The sequence below is a fragment of the Sinocyclocheilus anshuiensis genome, unplaced genomic scaffold (genome assembly GCF_001515605.1).
Source record: "Sinocyclocheilus anshuiensis isolate Anshui unplaced genomic scaffold, SAMN03320099.WGS_v1.1 scaffold1726, whole genome shotgun sequence".
Taxonomy (NCBI): Eukaryota; Metazoa; Chordata; class Actinopteri; order Cypriniformes; family Cyprinidae; genus Sinocyclocheilus; species Sinocyclocheilus anshuiensis.
Genome location: NW_015546155.1, coordinates 87,064 through 100,742, shown reverse-complemented (window position 1 = coordinate 100,742; position 13,679 = coordinate 87,064). Strand labels below are relative to the sequence as shown.

At 36.9% G+C, this 13,679-nt stretch overlaps 1 protein-coding gene across 1 annotated transcript; it reads left to right on the top strand.

Annotated features, from left to right (window-relative positions):
* Positions 1-4,477: 4,477 nt before the first annotated feature.
* LOC107701333 (protein phosphatase 1L-like) lies at positions 4,478-13,395 on the top strand. Its single transcript, XM_016503322.1, has 4 exons — positions 4,478-5,386; positions 12,206-12,380; positions 12,464-12,625; positions 12,829-13,395. Exons 1-4 carry the CDS (start codon positions 4,988-4,990, stop codon positions 13,176-13,178), a joined length of 1,086 nt encoding a protein of 361 aa, XP_016358808.1. The 5' UTR covers positions 4,478-4,987; the 3' UTR covers positions 13,179-13,395.
* The last annotated feature ends 284 nt before the right edge of the window (positions 13,396-13,679 follow it).

Genomic DNA, 13,679 nt, shown 5'->3' with positions numbered 1-13,679 from the left:
GACACATTTAGAGGGGGGGGGGGGGGGTAAAGAGTTGTCCCTTTAAGGCTACTGGCCCAGGGAAAAGCAGTTTTACAACTAAAGGTACAGTTTTTGCACAACTTTTCTGACAGTGTACAGAAAGACAACACATTTTTCAAGGACACCTGTGTAAATTTGTGGAGAATGTTCTATATCCACTAAAATTCAACAGTTTTTGAAAAAATGGCTCAGAAATGTTAGTTCTAAAAACATAACACTTGATATCTAATGCAATAAAACTCATTCATTTTAGGTGTGATGTTTCCAAATACCTTATGTTGAGCCACTGTTTGAGAGTATCATCAATGCAAAGGAGATCAACACTACCATTCAAAATTTGACGGTAGCGACCTTTTTTTTTTCATGTCTTTGGAAAAAGTCACCAAGGCTTAGTTTATTGCTTATTGTGAAATATTATTACAATTTAAAATAACTTTTCTATTTTAAAATGCAGTTTATTCCTGATGCAAAGCTGAATTTTCAGCATCATTATTCCAGTCTTCAGTGTCGCATGATCCCTCAGAAATCATTCTGTGCTTATTTGATGCTCGAGAAACATTTCTTATCAATGTTGAAAACAGTTTTGCTGCTTAACACTTTTGTGAAAACCAGTATATATTTTTTTCTGAATTTTTTGATAATTAGAAGCATTTACCTGAAATAGATTTTTTTGAGGCACACACACACACACACACATATATATATATATATATATATATATATATATATATATACATACATACATATATATACATGTTTAACTAATGGTATCAGTCCATGTACACTGAAGTTCTCTTACAAAGTTTCAGAAGCAAAATTGCATGCTGCACGATGTTAAGCAAAGGTTGAATAAGTCATGATTTTCCCAAGGATCAAAGAGAATCAGAGACTTTTGGGGGGTTTTTGAACAGTCTCAGTGGAGAAAACACTAACACTTGGGGGGCGAATGGTCGTGTATCCTAGACGCCTTCAAACCCTTCCATCAGTCACACAGTCTACTTCCTAACAGTATAAATGTACAAAATTTGAACGAAGAACCCTGGGGTCAAAACTGCCTTCTACTGAAATGTGGCCTGAATTCTGTGTAACTGGTCCATTTGGCCGAAGCTCAAAGGGACGTTAAATAATCAAAGCAAATGAGATGTTGGCCCATGAAACAAAGTCATGGCAGTCTTTCTGCAGCCCTCCTTCAGGAAATCCAGCACTAGTGACTTTTATATCTCAGGGGGTTACTGACCAGAGTAACCCCAGAGTTGAGATGTTCATCTCGTACCTCACGGTGTGATGTGATGTGTCCCAGCGGTGCAATGACGTCATTCAATGAAAAAGCTTTTGAATTGCACCTCCAGTGTTTGTCAGATCAGTCGTGGGTGATTAAAGCGTGGCTGTGTTCAAACCAAGGTTATGTCATCTTAAACTGGGCATATATCTTCAACAACTTCCATATTACCTAAACTTTTACATTATCTGGAGAAACTTGCTGCCACCAAGTATATGCACTGAAACTGAATGATTAAGAGATGTACAAATAAACGTTTCTCAAAATTGCATCATATTAAATTTTTAATATGCTTTTTTTTTTTAAATTGATGTATGGATAATGTAGAAGGCATGTAGATGATTGTGTACAACAGGTAAAATCTTGATCATGTTTTTAATCTAGAGACCTTAAAAATTGATGTATCACATATGATGGTTTAATTGGGTTAATGATTTTTTGTCTTCGCTTGTTAATGGTCTTATGGAGTGTGGCAAATTTTACTTTAATAATTGTATTTTATATAATGATATGATATCACACACACACACACACACACACACACACACACACATCACTGGAGAGTCATTCATGAAGTCTCAGACATGATCAGAGAGAGACGGACCGTCTGTGTGTTATCTGAGAGTACAGTGAATCCTGAAACCTCTCAATAACATGTTTTTAGGACCATTAACATTTATTCTGGTCATTTTGCACACATTAACACACACACACACACACACATATATATATATATATATAAAAAAATTTTTTTTTTTTTTTAAAGCTATATTTTTCCTTTGTCATTGACCCATCAATCGTGTTGTATAACACATGACGCAAAAGGAGTTACAGTGTGCACTGAAGGTTTATGGGTTTGTTAAAATCTCCAATACTAATAGTGATGCTTTAGCAAACAGCAATATGTTTTCGCTGGCATTACCCTCTCCACTTACAGTGCCCATTAGGCTCGTCTAGCACTGTTTCTGTGGACACAAGGGCACCATTGGGAGTAGGAGATGAGAGGTGTGGGGGGATGCTGTGGGTGTTACCTGAGCCTGTGATAGCCCTCTCGCTGCCGTTACAGAGGCCATATGCATTAGCTTCAAGAGGCTCAAATGCCCTGCGCTAAATGACATGTCCTTGTTGCCAGGTAGGCAAAATGGAAACCATTAGTCAAACCAAAGATCCATTTCTCTACACCTCACTAAGCTTCCAGTACTGGAGCACCACAAAAATAAATCCCATTAGATTTCTGTGATGAAAATGAAATCAATAAGATGTGCATGCATTATTCAGTCTTTGGAAGGCTAGCTGTATGGTAAGCACTGTTCTGCATCGCAGTTTTGCATCAGTTTATCCATTACTGGCATTATGTTTACTTGTGGCATGCCTAAATGGATCCTTCACTTGACAAGCCTATGCAACGTCATGTCAGGGCATGAAGTAAAATAACTGGTTTTAAAATTGTTAAGGCTTTTCTTCAGTGTGTTGCATTTTACAAAAGGCAAGAGGTTTACAACGTCATCTTTCATCAACGATGTGTAAACGCATATAGGTTTTAATGGGCAGTGTTGGGGAAAGTTACTTTTAAAAGTAATGCATTACAATATTGCATTACTCCATAAAAAAAGTAACTAATTATGTTACTTAGTTACTTTTTATGGAAAGTAATGCGTTACGTTACTTTTTAAATCTGGACAGGGCTTGCTTGTTTGTTTTTAAAATAAAAAAGTTATATTTTTGGCAAATATAAAAGCCTTTTCACACCAAAAGTGAAATGAATAAGCCTCAGGCTGAAGGGAAAGTAAATTTACGTCTGTACAGTAGAATGCAGAAGAAGAAATTTCAACACACTTCAGCAATAAAAAAAGACACAAATGTTTGTCTAGAGTAATTTGTGCTTATTAGTACGGTTGAACTGGATCATCGAAGGTCAGAAGCAAAGACATTGGTTAATAGAATGGGATTAAATACATAAAGGATATTTGTGTTGTTTAACATGTAATTATTGCAGGTTTGCGTCATATTCTGAGTTGCATTATTTTTATTCATTTTGAGGAATACTGAATCTGAGTGTTTTTTTTTTGTGTGAGTGAGATGAATGAATGTATATTCATATTTATTTTAGAACTACAGTAACATCTGATTTCTCTCAACATGGGGACAGGAGAGCTGTCAGTCAATAAATTGGGAAAAAAAAAGTAACTTGCGTTACTTATTTGAAAAAGTAACTCAGATATTCTCTTGTAAATTAAAAAGTAATGCGTTACTTTACTAGTTACTTGAAAAAAGTAATCTGATTACGTAACTCGCGTTACTTGTAATGCGTTACCCCCAACACTGTTAATGTGTGGTTAGCATGTAACATGAAAATTCTTCATCTTATTTTATTTATTTTCTATTCACTTTTTTAACCAAGTCTACCATATGAAATAATATTCAAAACAGTTTATGGAACCTAAGACAACAATGGAACAGTTTATTGAACCTAAGACAAAATATAAAAGAACAACTAAAAAAAAGTTTGCAAATGTGTTTTATGTTTATATGATATTTTATACATCGGGCTTTTATGCCTGTATATACTAGTATAATATAGGAAAATCTCACAAAAGAAGCTCGCAGAAATATGAAAATTGGAGATGTTATTTATTTACAAAAAGTCAAATGAAATTCTGATAGTTAATCATGTAAATCAAGGTACAAGGTACAAATTAAAACCCACAAGTCTGCAGCCAATGTCAACAGCGTGACGCTCGGTGTTTTTTTGTTTTTTTTTGAACACTTGCTTAGGGAATACAAAAGTGAAAAAAAAAAAACATATGCCAAGGAAAAGAGCCACGGGTTCAAGGATGGCCAAATAATACATAGCCATTTAAAATTCAGAAGAGAGAGGGAGAATAATAATCATAATAATAATAATAATAAAAAACAACAACAAAAATAAATGGATGGACGGATGGGAACAAATTAAGCAGATCACATAGCAATAAACAATCTTTCCTACAAAACATAAACATTAAATAAAAGCACCAAAAAGTGAGCATACATTTAAAGTTTTCGTTGCCTTTTTTGTTACAGGAGGTAGACAAGGATTTCATATAGATCTTAATATCTTCTTGAAAGTGAGAAAAATGCAGGTAACGCGTGGCGCTCTGTTTTTCTTGTGAGGATAGCAGGACGTCACGGCTTTTCACGCTGCGGTATCGTAGTACAAACAAAATCTGTTTGCTGAAATGTAGTCTGACGTAGGCTTCTCAAGCTAACGGACCGATACGATGTAATGTCTGTAGTGCTTTTTGTGTGTATTTTCACCGTTCCACCCGGCGCTGCAGTCAGTCAGTCAGTCTCGCAGCATGTGTATCGACGGATTGGCCATATAAAGTGCGCTAAAACTCTCCGTGACGCGTGTATCGGCTAAATAACAGACCGTTTTGAGCAGAGACTGCTAACTAGCGACACAGATGGCTTTATGGGAGGGAATGCATTGGGGGTAATGGGATCTGTGCGGTTATATGCAGCCCGTCGGTAGGGCACGAGACCCAGACCGCAGCTGAAAGCGCCGGGATCTCGCTACATCTGCAGCTTATAATATAACCACCGGCCATTTTCAGGCGGGGGATCAAACACCTCGGGCTGCAGATGGGCTTTAATATCGGTCTAATGAAGTAATTTGAAGCCCATACTTCAGTCCCCGAGCGTGTGATGATAGGAGACACAATGACGCTTTTGTCTCTTTTGGGTCGCATCATGCGTTATTTCTTGCTCAGGCCAGAGACCTTGTTTCTGTTATGTATAAGCTTGGCCCTTTGGAGTTACTTCTTCCACACGGACGAGGTGAAAACCATCGTCAAGTCCAGCCGGGATGCCGTCAAGATGGTGAAGGGGAAAGTGGCGGAGATGATGATGAACGACAGACTCGGCGGTCTGGAGGTGCTGGACGCGGAGTTCTCCAAGACCTGGGAGTTCAAGAACAACAATGTAGCGGTGTACTCGATACAGGGCCGGAGAGACCACATGGAGGACCGCTTTGAGGTCCTTACCGACCTGGTGAACAGGAGCCACCCTTCAGTCTTTGCTGTTTTTGACGGCCACGGCGGGGAGGTAAGAAGTGTGGGTGCTGATGAGAGTCAGGGCGAGAGCTGGACAGACCAAATTCAACCGCTAGTTTACTGTTAAAGGTGAAATTCTAAAAAGAACATTTAGAGAACGTTGGAAACTGGTTCTCAAAATAACCAAACATTAAGGGAACGTTGTGTGTTAGCTGAGACGACCTTCAAAAGGAGCAGTTAATGCAAAAAATGTGTTTCCTCATGTCATTCCAAACCCGTATTCCTGACTAATTTCTACTATGGACTATGAAGCAAATCATGGACATTTTTTACGTACTGAACGCAGATGGGGACTGGGGTTGTAAAGCGCCAAAACGTAAACAAATCACCCCAAAAGTCTCATAAAAGTGGCGCCTCTGAACAGGTGCCGCAGTAAAGCAGTGTGAAAGTGTGAATGTTCTTACGTTTAAAGAAATAGTTAACAAAAATATTCTCTCTGTCAAGCCTATATAACCTTTTATTTTGCTTCTGATATCATTTTACTCCACGCAGTGAGTGAATCGTCTTTTGTGTTGGTTGGGGAAAAAACAAGGTCATACAGATTTGGAACAACACAAGTGTGAATAAATAATGGGTGAACTGTCCCTTTAAGACTGACTGTTTTCAAGAGTTTTTACATAAGTATTTACGGTAAATTCATGGTTATGAATATATATACCTTTTTCCTGTATATCTTTTCACAAACTGCCTTTGTAATGGTTATATGAGTACTCTAATGCAGCCAGTTGATACTTGTCTGGTGCATTCAGTCAGTTCCCCGTCCCCCCAGACATCTGGTCTGACCAGTCTGATTTCCCAGCCTGTATGGAGCACAGACAGATGTTCATGTTATCTTCTCCATTGTGCAGTAAAGCAGATGAATGCTGGTTGGCTTAAAGTTTGAATGCCTTCTGAGATTCACTTGAGCAATGAAATGAACAGCTCACAAGGTTTAAGGAGACCTGAGAGATGTGGAAACCTATTAAAACAGCTCGGGAAGCTCTTTGAATTTGGATTTTTACCGATCAGCTATTTTCCTCACCAGTCTAGTTGACCGTTTCTGGCTCTCATGGTCATATATGGAATGCCTGAACTCTATTTATAGTGGGATTTGTTTATACAAATGTCCAGAGGCCCGCCTGCTATCCAAGCAGTTAATAGATTAAAATGTGCCAACCTCATGCTCTTCGACCCCAGTAAAAGGTCTTTTAATCTACACCAGTGTTTCTCAACCCTGGTCCTGAGCACCCCCCAACACTGCACATTTTGTATGTCTCCCTTATCTGACACCCATTTCAGGTCCTGGAGGTTCTTTTAATGAGCTAATGAGTTGAATCAGGTGTGTTTGATTAGGGAGACACACAAAATGTGCAGTGCTGGGGGGGCGCCCAGGCCCAGGGTTGAGAAACACTGATCTACACTATCTCCTCCCATAAATGTTTGCTGACCCAAATGTCCTGACATTATGAGTCTTATCTGTATATGTAGACTTGTCAAATTCAATTGATACCCGTACTGGCTGATTTTTCTGGTTGTGAAATGGAAAGGCCATGATAATTATTACCTAAACGAAACTGTTAATGTGGGATTACTGACACATTCACTCAATAGAAGAAGAGCGCTTGAGTTTTTATTACTGTTGAATAGGGCTGGACAATTTAGCATTATCTTGATATTTTTCTACATTTTGACAATAATCAGTATATATCTTAATATTTTTGCATCTGCTCTGGAATAATTAAAAAGGTGATTTTCTTCTGCCCAATTATTGATTTGGATAGGACTATTATCCTATTGTTATCCTTAGGCTATTGTTTGTAAGCACATTCAGTGCACTGCTTCTTCAGAGTAAAGTAATTCACATGCTACATTTTACACAGTGCCACTGGGGTCAATTAAGTGTTTCACAAGTTTTCAGCTATAAGACTATCATCTTTTTCTGGTTGAAGAGATGCTCTGTGGCATGACACTGTGTTCCCACTGGCACTAAAAACTCTTTCAGATGGGGAACTAGTTGCTGGAACACATAGGCACTTCTAGTGTGCAAGACGACTGAAATTGCATAGTGGGCTGTCTTTGGCACATTATTCGTAATTTTCAACAATATTTGATATTCACAATATTGTGTAATTTTATATAGAGTATTTGATTATCACAATAGTATCTCTAATATTCAAAATATTGTTTATTAAATATTGGGGGGGGGTATTTGTTATTTAATAATTTATTTATTATTTAAAATAAATAACAAATAAATAAATATTGATATAATTTTATTTAATCTTTTGCCCTGTGGTGTCTGCTAATGAAGAGAGCTCCCGCTAACAATGACTAGCACAGTTGGCCTAATCAACGCTTGTCTTACGCATCCGTTGCTCTTCCTCTATTCCCCGGTGGTCTGGTTTTCTCGTTATTGTAATCTTGAATTAGGCCTGGTAAATTGAGCTTTTAATTAGCGATGCTGGTATGAAAGTGTGAGTGTTGTGAGCTTATGTATGAAAGTATATATAAATACACACATGCATATATATATTTAAGAAAAATATGTTACGTTTATATAGTAAATATATTGATATATGATATAAATTGAATACAAATATATACATGTAAATACATGTAAATATTTTCAAAATATATGCTGTGTGTGTGTGTATTTATATATACATAATAAATATACACAACACACACACACACACATATAGCTTTTGTTTGTTCGATTGGTCAGTTTTATTGTTTTGTTTTGTTTTACTTTTTTTTAAGTGATGTTGGCTTGCTGTTACATTTTATGCTGTGCCACTGCATCTCAGCATGTATATCACTTGTTTACCCCCTAAAAAGATCTCTAAAAAGTAGTGCTGCCAAATCGATTAATCGTGATTAATCGCATCCAAAATAAATGTTTGTGTTTACATAATAGATGTGTGTGCACTGTGTATATTTAAATGTGTATATATATAAGTACACAGACATACATGTATATATTTAAGAAAAATATGTTATGTTTATATATTAAATATATTTATCTGTAATATAAATAATACAAATATATACATGTAAATACATGTAAATATTTTCAAAATATATGCTGTGTGTGTGTGTATTTATATATAAATAATAAATATACACAATACACACACATATACTGTATTATGTAAACAAAAACTTTTATTTTGGATGCGATTAATCGCAATTAATAGTTTGACAGCACTAGTATATATATATATATATATATATTGTTTTTTTTTTTTTACATTGTGGTAATGAGAATTGGGGTGGAAAATATGCTGAATAGTCATTAAAATTATGCCACAATGCAAAAAAATCTTAATGGTCTTTTTTTTTTTTTACAAAATATAATTCATTTAGATTTTTCATGAGATTCACAGGAATGAACTGATAGGAATACACATTCACAGGAATTCACAGGAATACAGCGATATGTTTGAACAGAGGTGCTTATAAGCAGTAATAAAGCCCTCATTGTGTTGGTGTGTGAATGAAGTCACATGGATGCATGACTGTAGTGTGTTTGCAGTGGGAGGGTCTTGAGTGGATAGAGGTCGCTGCGGGTCACCACCACCCCACTGTCTTTGTTCCTGAGACACAATGATCAACATACTTTGAACAATTCAGATTGTGACGCCTTCAGAGAAGTACAGCTTTGCAAACTGCTATTGTCAGACGCACAATATAACGATGACCGTAATTGTTGTCGGCTAATATTGGTAGTGTTGAGGAAGCTACTTTACCCTTTTAAAATGGTAGCTAACTACATTCAAGTTAAGCGGACAATTTTTTTAGATAATGAGTTTGTACTTATAGTCTGGGCTCTGGACATATAGGGGACGCAGAATTCAGCAACTCCCCAATCTCTGATCTAAGCTTTGAAAGGCTCGGTTTAAAATCACTGCCGTGTGCAAAGTGACCCGGAGCTATATCTGCTTATTCTGTAAGTGTTCTGCTGCTTCTGCGTAAATAATGCATCGGCTTCATCAGAAGGCACCGCCGTGTATTTTCTGAAAAGCAGCAACTCACTATTGTCCGGGAAGTGGCTTCGAAAGAGACTGCAGCGTTCTCTTGGCAGACAGGTATTATGTTTGCTTCTCTGGTTTCATCATTGTATTTACAGCGTGGCATTGCTGAGTCACTGGCAAAGGCTTAAAGTTGAAAACGCACAAGGCTGTAGTGTGAGCCGTTGAAAGGAATCCAAACCATCCTGACTGATAATGGGGAAGCAGAGTTAGGGAATGAAATCACGCTCTTTGACTCGATATGTTTTGGTGATCTGGCAGTGTTTGGAAAGAGCTCTCGCTCTCTAGAGACTTTCTGTCCCTTCATCTGTATTCTGCTGCAAACTGCATCTGGCTCGAGCTCTTAGGCCTCTTTTAAAGGGACAGTTCACCCAAAAATGAACATTCTGCCATCATTTACTCACTCCATACCTGTATGACTTACTTGCTTCTGCTGGACACAGAAAAAAATAAACCATTCTTTATCCAGTCTTCTACTGCATGGACAAAAAAAATGTTCTGCAGAAGAAAGAAAACCATGTTTGGAACAACATGAGGGTGAATAAATGATGACAGTTTTCATTTTTGGGTGGACTAACTGAATTGAGTAAACCCTTTATCAGTCAATCAATCTATGTATTTATTTATTTATGAAATTACGGTGTTTTTACTATGTGGGTGAATATCATCAATAACATTCCTGTGTCATATTTCACCCCATATCAAAAAAGGAATTATATTTTTTATCATGAAAATAAAGTGACATTAATTTCATGACAATTTTGCAGATTTTCCTCAAATTCACATTTCCAGAATGGAAATCCTATTATAAGTCAAATAAAATCCTATTAGCATTAATGTAATGAGAACGAAATATATAGTTTAAATAGTGTATTGTAGTATTTGTTGTACTGCCTTTAATTTATGCTGACTTAAATATAAAAATCACTCTGTTGCAGTAATGCATTACTGAGAATCTAATGACGAATCACCTTTAAGAACTAATGGGAATTTTAAAAACATAAAAGTAAAATGCGTGATCATTATGGTTAGGGCTGGGCAGTGAACGTATTTTCAGTTACGTTTTTGGCTCCCAATAATTATGAAAGCAAGATGGTTATTGTGCTGCATTCTGTTTTGCAGTGATTCCCTTGTTTTGTTTTGTGCTATGTGGGGGTGTATATAAATGCACATGAGTCAAAGACGAAAAGGGGGTTTCAAGTATCAAAACGATAAATGTTTAACACAGCCTTAATTTTTTCGTACATTAGAATGTGATTAATTTTTATTTTTCTGAGCAAAAAAATAATGACTCATACACAGGAAAAAAAGGGGTTTAAAATTGTACCTTTTGGGGTACAGCAGCTTGTCCCTGGAGCAGTACCCTTAAAAGGATATATTTGTAACTTTTTTACCCCTAATAGGTACATATTAGTACCTTAGAGTAGTAATACGTAGCCTTATTTTGTGATAGAAGTAATATTGACAGAAATCAAGACATTTGTGACAAAAATGCATCAAAAAAAATTCAATGGCGTTTTGATGGCACCCGGTGGCTGTTTGTGGTATAACACCCTAAATACAATCTCACAGAAACCTCAATTTTTTTCATATCAACTTCAAATTTGGAACATAACTTATTTAGAGATAAGGCTTTACTTTTTTTTTTAGCAATTTTAGAGTAAAACTTATGTAAAATTTTTATTTTATATAAAATATCATACAAATTGTACAGTGCATTTTCTTTACAGTAAATTTAAACTTCTATAACTTTTTGATATTTAAATTTTTGAAAATTAAGTTAAGTTTGGATAGTGCACTTTAATGTCTATTTTAAAAAAAATGGGGGGTGACAGTTAAGGGGTTAATATCCTAGTGATTTTTGGCATAAAAGAAAAATTGATAATTTTGACCCATACATTGTATTGTTGGCTATTGCTACAAATATACCCGTGCCACTTATGACTGGTTTTGTGCTCCAGGGTCACATAATTTTTACCATGACTTGCAGAAAAATTGTCACAGTGTAACAATAGTTCATATAACAATAAATCTTGTCAGTAATATTTAGAACCAGAATCATTAGATGGCATTAAAAGACTCTATTTAAGGATTGTAAAAGTCATAAAGTTTTCCACATTATTAAAGTTTTTGAACTTCATGAATATCAATTATAAATGCTGAAGTGAGCTCTTTTGTGACAGGAACAGCGAGTCCCTCATTGTTTTTGCTGTTTCTCGCAGGCAGCTGCTGATTATGTGAAGGCCCACCTACCCGAGGCTCTGAAACAACAAATATCATACAAATTGTACAGTGCATTTTCTTTACAGTAAATTTAAACTTCTATAACTTTTTGATATTTAAATTTTTGAAAATTAAGTTAAGTTTGGATAGTGCACTTTAATGTCTATTTAAAAAAAAATGGGGGGTGACAGTTAAGGGGTTAATATCCTAGTGATTTTTGGCATAAAAGAAAAATTGATAATTTTGACCCATACAATGTATTGTTGGCTATTGCTACAAATATACCCGTGCCACTTATGACTGGTTTTGTGCTCCAGGGTCACATAATTTTTACCATGACTTGCAGAAAAATTGTCACAGTGTAACAATAGTTCATATAACAATAAATCTTGTCAGTAATATTTAGAACCAGAATCATTAGATGGCATTAAAAGACTCTATTTAAGGATTGTAAAAGTCATAAAGTTTTCCACATTATTAAAGTTTTTGAACTTCATGAATATCAATTATAAATGCTGAAGTGAGCTCTTTTGTGACAGGAACAGCGAGTCCCTCATTGTTTTTGCTGTTTCTCGCAGGCAGCCGCTGATTATGTGAAGGCCCACCTACCCGAGGCTCTGAAACAACAGCTGCAGGCCTATGAGTGGGAAAAGAAAGACAGCCCTCTGTCCTATCCCGCCATCCTAGAGCAGCGCATTCTGGCTGTGGACCGGGACATGGTGGAGAAGTTCTCTGCCAGCCATGATGAAGCAGGTGAGCAGGGACGAGAGTGTGTTTTAGGTTGATTTAGCTGACTGGAAACAGTAAACAATGCTGAACCCTTGTTTTGTCTTCAGGCACGACGTGTTTGGTAGCCCTGTTGTCAGACCGTGAACTGACTGTGGCAAATGTCGGAGACTCTCGCGGCGTTCTCTGCGACAAGGACGGCAACGCTGTGGCCTTGTCACATGATCACAAGCCTTACCAGCTGAAAGAGCGCAAGAGGATCAAGAGAGCAGGTGAGTTTGAGTGAATAATAATAATAACTATTGGTTAGTTAATGGACATACAGTAATTCAACTTTTTAGCTTAATACAGTTATAAAGACTGCTGTAGGACTGTGATCATTTTTGAAGATGTGTTGGCTTTCTGACAGTTCCAGATCACCTCAGTGTGACTGCACTATGTGAATATAACATGTCTCTGTGATCTCATCGGTCAGGTGGCTTCATCAGTTTCAACGGTTCTTGGCGTGTGCAAGGCATCCTTGCCATGTCGCGCTCACTTGGTGACTACCCTCTCAAGAACTTGAATGTGGTCATCCCAGACCCAGATATCTTGACCTTTGACCTGGACAAGCTCCAGCCGGAGTTCATGATCCTAGCCTCCGACGGCCTGTGGGACGCGTTCAGCAACAAGGAGGCCGTACGCTTTGTGCGGGAACGCTTGGATGAGCCGCACTTTGGCGCCAAGAGCATTGTGCTGCAGTCTTTCTACCGCGGCTGTCCCGACAACATCACTGTCATGGTGGTGAAGTTCAAGAGCAGCTCTGGGAGCAAAACTGGAGAGTAGATGGACTCAACTAATAAACAGCCTCAACCGATCAATAAACAGCCTCCATTGTCTTTCCATTAATGCATATTGCAAGACGCTAGATGGTGTAATACGAGACAAACATTTTTTTTCTCTCACAATTACAATAAACTGTACAGACACACATGTGCAAACACGTGCATTCCCAGATTTATTGTAATTTTTATTTTTTTGGTGTGTGCCAAATGGACACTTTATGGAAAATTTATTTTGTAATTACTCCTTTTTCAATTCCTTAAACTGTAAAGATGTATCCTGACCTTCCTTATTCAGAGCAATATTATTTGTGAAACAGCAATTGGCATAAATGGTAGAAGGACATCTATTGCCTTGAAGATGCACATGCATAAATATCATGTTTTTTTGTTTTTTTTTGTGAATTAAGATGATGAAACCGTAACCAGCTCTTGAATTTGGATGTGCATGATTCATTCATATCAGTTCAAGGCATTAATGCCAATTTACACTGGTGCTGCTCAT

Bases quoted from the DNA above. Each gene is read 5' to 3' on its own strand.
- LOC107701333 (XM_016503322.1), top strand. From the start codon at position 4,988: ATGATAGGAGACACAATGACGCTTTTGTCTCTTTTGGGTCGCATCATG. The intron at 5,387-12,205 runs GTAAGAAGTGTG...TGTTTCTCGCAG, and splicing joins TTGACGGCCACGGCGGGGAG to GCAGCCGCTGATTATGTGAA. The intron at 12,626-12,828 runs GTGAGTTTGAGT...CTCATCGGTCAG, and splicing joins CAAGAGGATCAAGAGAGCAG to GTGGCTTCATCAGTTTCAAC.